Source organism: Berghia stephanieae, chromosome 4 (genome assembly GCF_034508935.2).
Source record: "Berghia stephanieae isolate SIO BIC M18660-M18661 chromosome 4, UCSD_Bste_1.3, whole genome shotgun sequence".
Lineage (NCBI taxonomy): Eukaryota > Metazoa > Mollusca > Gastropoda > Nudibranchia > Aeolidiidae > Berghia > Berghia stephanieae.
Window position 1 is genome coordinate 15,192,546 of NC_088363.1, and position 6,313 is coordinate 15,198,858.

The following is a 6,313-nucleotide window of genomic DNA, read 5'->3' on the forward strand; positions in this document are numbered from 1 at the left end:
ATTTTTAAAATCGCTCATTTCTACTAATTTGAGAAACAGATTAACACTGCATACACAAAATGTGCTCATTTTCAACTTTAAACTACCAAGACAAAATGTATTTATAATTTCATGACACTAAGACCATTACTCATGGGACTGCTATAAGAAAATAAAGATTCATTTCTTCTTTTCCGTGTATTTTTATTAACTTGGCAATTTTTTACAAAAGGTTTGGCATTTTATTTAGAAAACTAATTGGACAATTCTGCCCCTACTGATATTACACGTTTTGATAAGATACTCACAACATATGCCACCCGGATATAACGTTCCAACACTCAAAACTATGTGTAACCTTGAACGTTTATAGTCTGATTCATATAATTTATTGAGAACTTGTCATTCAAGTGGCTGTCTAAAAACAATAACAAAGAGCTGAGACTGAGTGACGTCAATTTCTATCATTATGAATCGTTTACAGTTGAATGGAAAGCTGTCTGTAGATGAAAACACGGCGGACAACGGTGGAATCAAAGCTGCCTTTAGGTAGGTGAACAAAATATGAATTTCATTTTGCTGAATCTTGTTATTCAGTCTACATATTTCTGTATCTGAGTATTACACTTCCAAGTTTATCAAATCGGAACGCTCTATTATAGGTGAATGTAATATTTAAGATCTCTGAGACGGAGATCACGGAGCCGGAATGTATCCTGATTTATAACATTTAGCATTAAAAAAGGACGAATAGCACCCTTATCGCAAAGTACTTTTTGCCGGGTCTAAAAGATACAGCTACTCGGAAATTATAACTGTATGGTTTTACTTTTGTTTTGTTTTTGGGGGGAGGGGGGGGGGGTTGTGCTTTTTATTAATTCGTTTTTGCATTGGATTTGTTTGTTTGTTTTTCTTTTTTTTTGGGGGGGGGGGTTGTTGTTTTGGTTGTTTACTTGTTTGTGTTTGTTTTGTTTTTTCGTTATTTTTGTTTTTGTTTTGAGTAATACCTTTTCTCCTCTTTCAAGAAACTATTTTTCAATAAGCCGTAATATGTGATCTATTTTCTCAAATCGATACCATGCCCAGTCAACAAGCTAATCATCATAGCTTGTCGCTCCAACACCGATCCTACTCCACAGCATCTGGGGAGCAGACTCTTAGGTCATAGTTAGTGCAGCTGGGCAGATCCTGCATTCTCTTAGGATGTGCTCCATCATCTTCTCTGGACATACACGAGCTAGTCTCAGCCATCCCCCACTTTTTTTATACTGTTCTTCCAGCTGTTCTCCCAAGGTTTGCCCTTGCTCTGTTCAGTGTTACCCATTCATTCCTGGGGAGCTCAGTTCCGTAGGGCAGTTCTTCTCTCGGATCTTCAACGGCTTCATTTGCATGATTGTCCCATTCTCTCCACGTGGAAAGTCTGTATAGAGCTGCATGGTCAGCGTTGATGCTTTCAACAAGATGCCAAAAAGTGACATTAAAACTAGAATGACTAGAAATGTAAATAATCAAGTTTTGACAACTTTAGAAACAACGTCCATGATTTTTAATTAATCAATTAAGATCAGCCCAAGTTCCAGATTTATTTTAACTATACATTGAATTATTAACATTTTAATCACCCCATAATAATACAGTGTTGAAGCAATAGGATAAAGGTTTGATAAATCAAACTCAAATTATAATGATTATGAATTCAATGGCTTCAATGTTGATCATCTGAATATCAGCAACCATTTTCCACATTAAAACCATAGAATGTTTCTTGACCTTGACCCAGAGCCTACAAACAGTTTTCCTCGTCTGGAGAAAAAGAGCTGCCACTTCCGGGACTCAATCTGACGCTGGACCAACAATTCTTTGTGGCTTTTGGGCAAGTAAGTGACGACTGTAGGTTTGTAATGTAATGTAATGATGGTATTGATGATGATGATGGTGATGATGATGATGATGATGATGATGATGATGATGATGATGATGATGATGATGATGATGATGATGATGATGATGATGATGGTGGAGGTGGTGGTGGTGGTGGTGGATGTGGTGGTGCTGGTGATGATGATGATGATGATGTTAGCAATAATGATGATGATGATGATGATGATGATGATTATGATGATGCCAATGATTATAATGAAGATGAATATGTCGACGATGGCAACAGTAATGATCATTACGAGGAGGATATGATGGTGATGATGATGATGATGATGATGATGATGATGATGATGATGATGATGATGATGATGATGATGATGATGATGATGATGACGATGACGTTGCTGATGTCAGTGTTGCTGGTGGTGGAGAGGGAGGTAGAGGAAGGGGTAGAGGAGGAGGAGGAGGAGGAGGAGGAGGAGGAGGAGGAGGAGGAGGAGGAGGAGGAGGAGATGGAAGAAAAGAGGACGTTAATAATTAGATCAAATTCATTAATGCTCTAATAATTAAGCCACAACCATTGATTCCCAGATGCATTGCTCTGTGCATACTGACAGTGATTTGATGACAATGGCCACAGAGCTGGTACACTTACCAGGGAAATACAGGTACGGTCCGGTCATTTTAATAATAATAATAATAATAATAATAATATAATAATAATAATAATAATAATAATAATAATAATAATAATAATAATAATAATAATAATATATAATAATAATAATAATAATAATAATGATAATAATAATGATAATTAATAATAATATAATAATAATAATAATAATATAATAATAATGATGATGATAATAATAATAATAATAATAATAATAATAATAATAATAATAATAATAATAATAATAATAATGATAATAATAATAATAACAATACATTTATATTGCGCCTACGCATCCACATAAAAGTGCTCTGCAGCGTTTTACAATTAATTCAAACTCACAACCACACCCAGACACAAATACACACACAAATATACACATACAAACACACACAGGCCCACACATATGTATATCATGAAATAAAAGAACATGAGTCATAATATGTCCTGTATATGTAAAATATTCAGTCTGAAGGTGCTTCTAGGATATTAGAACACTAGGAGCAGTTTTTGTTCTCAAACTGAGAGAGCTAGCTGTACAGTTAAAACTTTTTTTGGTGAAAATTATTAATCAGTTTATTTCTTTCATTAAAGGAGATTCTGATGATCTTAAGACACGACTAGTTGTATAGACTTCAATAAGGTATTGTAAGTAAAAAGGACTTACAATAGTAAAACATCTTATTGGATTTTTTTCAGAATTTTCCCCAAAACGTCACTCCAACAAACACAAAAGATTTTATTTCACTCAAAGGTACACAAAGCCAATAATCTCTCGCGACACACAGTTTCTTTTACAAAACAAGCTCTATAGCACAGTGATCATTTTCTTTAAATGTTGTGATGTACAAATGAAATCTGAAACAGAAAAAAGAATGCTGATTGTATCGAAATGAATATGACGATTTTCCTGTAGTTGGTAATTAGGGAGTTAAAACAAACCACAGAAACTCCCCTTTATTCATCCCTTGGGAGAAATTTTTTAAGAGTCAATTCCAAGGGAATAATGGAATATCCCAGGCGACAGCCGAAGTGCAGCGCCGCAAAGTGCCTTGCTGAAAGTCACGCAACGCGACACGGAATCGAACTCAGTACCTTCTGGGTACAAAGCAAAGACCATACCGCTGTGCCACGCTGACCTTTTGTCATACAGTTTTTTTAACCAACATGATACGAAGCTGCTAGAAGCTGTAGACTGTAGAGAGTAATGAACGAAAATGACCATTACAGCTCCGGAAAAGAACAACATACAAAACACGAAACGTTTTCGGGCTCAATAACCGTCTTCAGCTAATAATGTATTTAATGTTTTGATTGGTTTTGTTGTTGCTGAAGAAGGGGTTTGAGCCGAAATATCCATTTTGAAGCTGTTCTATTCATTCTTGTCTATTACATTCTTTTTTAAAAAATACACATATTTATAATTTTGGCCAGAAAACAAGCCTTTCAAATATCGATCGATTAAAATATACACATCTTAGCAAAAACTCTCAAACCTAGAACTTAGCGCACGTCTCAGGTTTGAGAGTTTTTGCCCAAGATGAGGATCATAAAATTTTACTCCATCGATATTTGTTGAACGACTTTTCTGGCCAAAATTTTAAATACATGTTTGTATTTGTTTTGTTTTGTTTGCTTTTTTTTCTTGTTTTGTTTTTTTTTGTTTTTTTTTTGCTTTTTTGTTTGTTTGTTTTTTGTTTGTTGTTGTTTTGGCTTTTTTGGTTTGTTTTTTTGTGGGGGTTTTTTGTGGTTTTTTTTTTTGTTTGTTTTGTTTTTGTTTTGTTTTTTGTTTTTTTGTTTTTTTGGGGTTTTTTTTGTGTTTTTTTTTTGTGTTTTTTTTTGGGGGGGGGGGGGGGTCAGACTACAGAGAGTTATATCATTAAATATCCATTCCATTTACCGTTTCAGGGTACTTGGCACACTGGTAAACAACGAGGACTTCTCCCAGACATTTCACTGTCCCGTAGGCAGCCCCATGAATCCTGCCAAGAAGTGCATAGTGTGGTGATCGACCTGCTCGTATCGTCATTTGATTGGTAGTCCCAAAGCATAGAGAGCTCTAAATGACTTCCGATGTGTTCGCGAGTACATGCAGTCTATTGTATCAAAATGATATGGCATAATTTACGTACGATGGAAGGACATACTATTTTAAAATGTGGCACTGAATAAAATAAGTTAAATGTCCTTTATTCACCCCTAAGGGTAAATTAGATTATTAGAATCCATATTGTAAGAATCCTGAGCAAGTGTATGTATATATATATATATATATATATATATATATATATATATATATATATATATATTTTATATATATATTATCCCCAAAAAATATGTAAAAAGAACGAGGTGAGAATAAATAAATTAACAATTGGCTCCAGAAAACTGTCGAGCACTCTACTTGATTCCAGCTCACTCCCCTCAATCATATATATATATGTGACCCTCCGTCTCAAAACGGTATTATGTCGGGATGATTCAGACCCCAAAAAGTGAATTTAGAGATAGAATGATGAGAAATTGTAGCTTTGAAGTTTTTGCAATGCAAGAAATAGTCTTTATACTCCAGCATAACGTGCAGAAATTAAACCCAAGTTTGATATTTGTGGCTATGAATTCAATTTCCCTCACCGAGTGGATCCCGACATAATACCGCTTTGATACGGTGGGTCACATATATATATATATATATATATATATATATATATATGTGTGTGTGTGTGTGTGTGTGTGTGTGTGTGTGTGTGTGTGTGTGTGTACGTGTGAATATGAATATGATCACCTCTTATTCTACGATATTATTTTAGCGAAGCCAGTTTTAGAAAGTTTAATCTTTCTTCTTCTTTCTTTTCTCTTCTTCTTTCTTCTTCTTTCTCTTCTTCTTCTCTTCTTCTTCTTCTTCTTCTTCTTCTTCTTCTTCTTCTTCTTCTTCTTCTTCTTCTTCTTCTTCTTCTTCTTCTTCTTCTTCTTCTTCTTCTTCTTCTTTCTTCTTTCTTCTTCTCTTCTTCTTCTTCTTCTTCTTCTCTTCTTCTTCTTCTTTCTTCTTCTTCTTCTTCTTCTTCTTCTTCTTCTTCTTCTTCTTCTTCTTCTTCTTCTTCTTTCTTCTTCTTCTTCTTCTTCTTCTTCTTCTTCTTCTTCTTCTTCTTCTTCTTCTTCTTCTTCTTCTTCTTCTTCTTCTTCTTCTTCTTCTTCTTCTTCTTCTTCTTCTTCTGTCTTCTTCTTCTTCTTCTTCTTCTTCTTTTTCTTCTTCTTCTTCTTCTTCTTCTTCTTCTTCTTCTTCTTCTTCTTCTTCTTCTTCTTCTTCCTTCTTCGCGTACGCTCAGATGGTAAGTCTTCTCTCCACCAGATATGCTGCTCTCCTCTGGAGTTCCCCAGGCTAGTTGGGGCAGTCGGTGTCCAGTGTTTTCTCCAACGGCATAGAGGATTGGTCAATTCTGTAGAAAGTGTCCACCTGTCATACTTTAATTAAGATAGATGGCGGGTGGTTGGATGGGAGCATCACCCTTGAATCATATACCCATGATGTTCGCATGGGTGTACGATCCGATAGTGATGTCGTTTCTTCTTCTCTTACTAGCCTATCCTGCTTCTTTGGTTTGTGATTGTATTTTTGACAGGGGATATTTTTTTTTCTGTAAATCTTCTGCCTGTTTGTTCTTGGTTATTTATAATTTAGCTTATGATATCTTTAGGTTATGATTTTGATTTACATTTGTACTATTTTTGTTAGATTGCTTGTTTTTTTTGTTTCAGCGGTCTCTCATATAACCTCAA

General features: G+C 34.9%; 1 protein-coding gene across 2 annotated transcripts in view; it reads left to right on the forward strand.

The window, feature by feature from the left end:
- Positions 1-6,001, forward strand: part of LOC144971933 (neprilysin-1-like) — a 39,686-nt gene extending 33,685 nt beyond the window's left edge. The window contains exons 20-24 of one of the 2 annotated variants that reach the window (XM_078913011.1): positions 464-528; positions 1,760-1,856; positions 2,452-2,528; positions 4,445-4,572; positions 5,886-6,001. In XM_078913011.1, coding sequence (XP_078769137.1) covers positions 464-528; positions 1,760-1,856; positions 2,452-2,528; positions 4,445-4,544 — 339 coding nt within the window. In that variant the 3' untranslated portion in view covers positions 4,545-4,572; positions 5,886-6,001. Of the gene's footprint in view, positions 1-463; positions 529-1,759; positions 1,857-2,451; positions 2,529-4,444; positions 4,771-5,885 lie in introns of those variants that run through there. The other variant, XM_078913010.1, reaches the window with a different exon arrangement.
- The last annotated feature ends 312 nt before the right edge of the window (positions 6,002-6,313 follow it).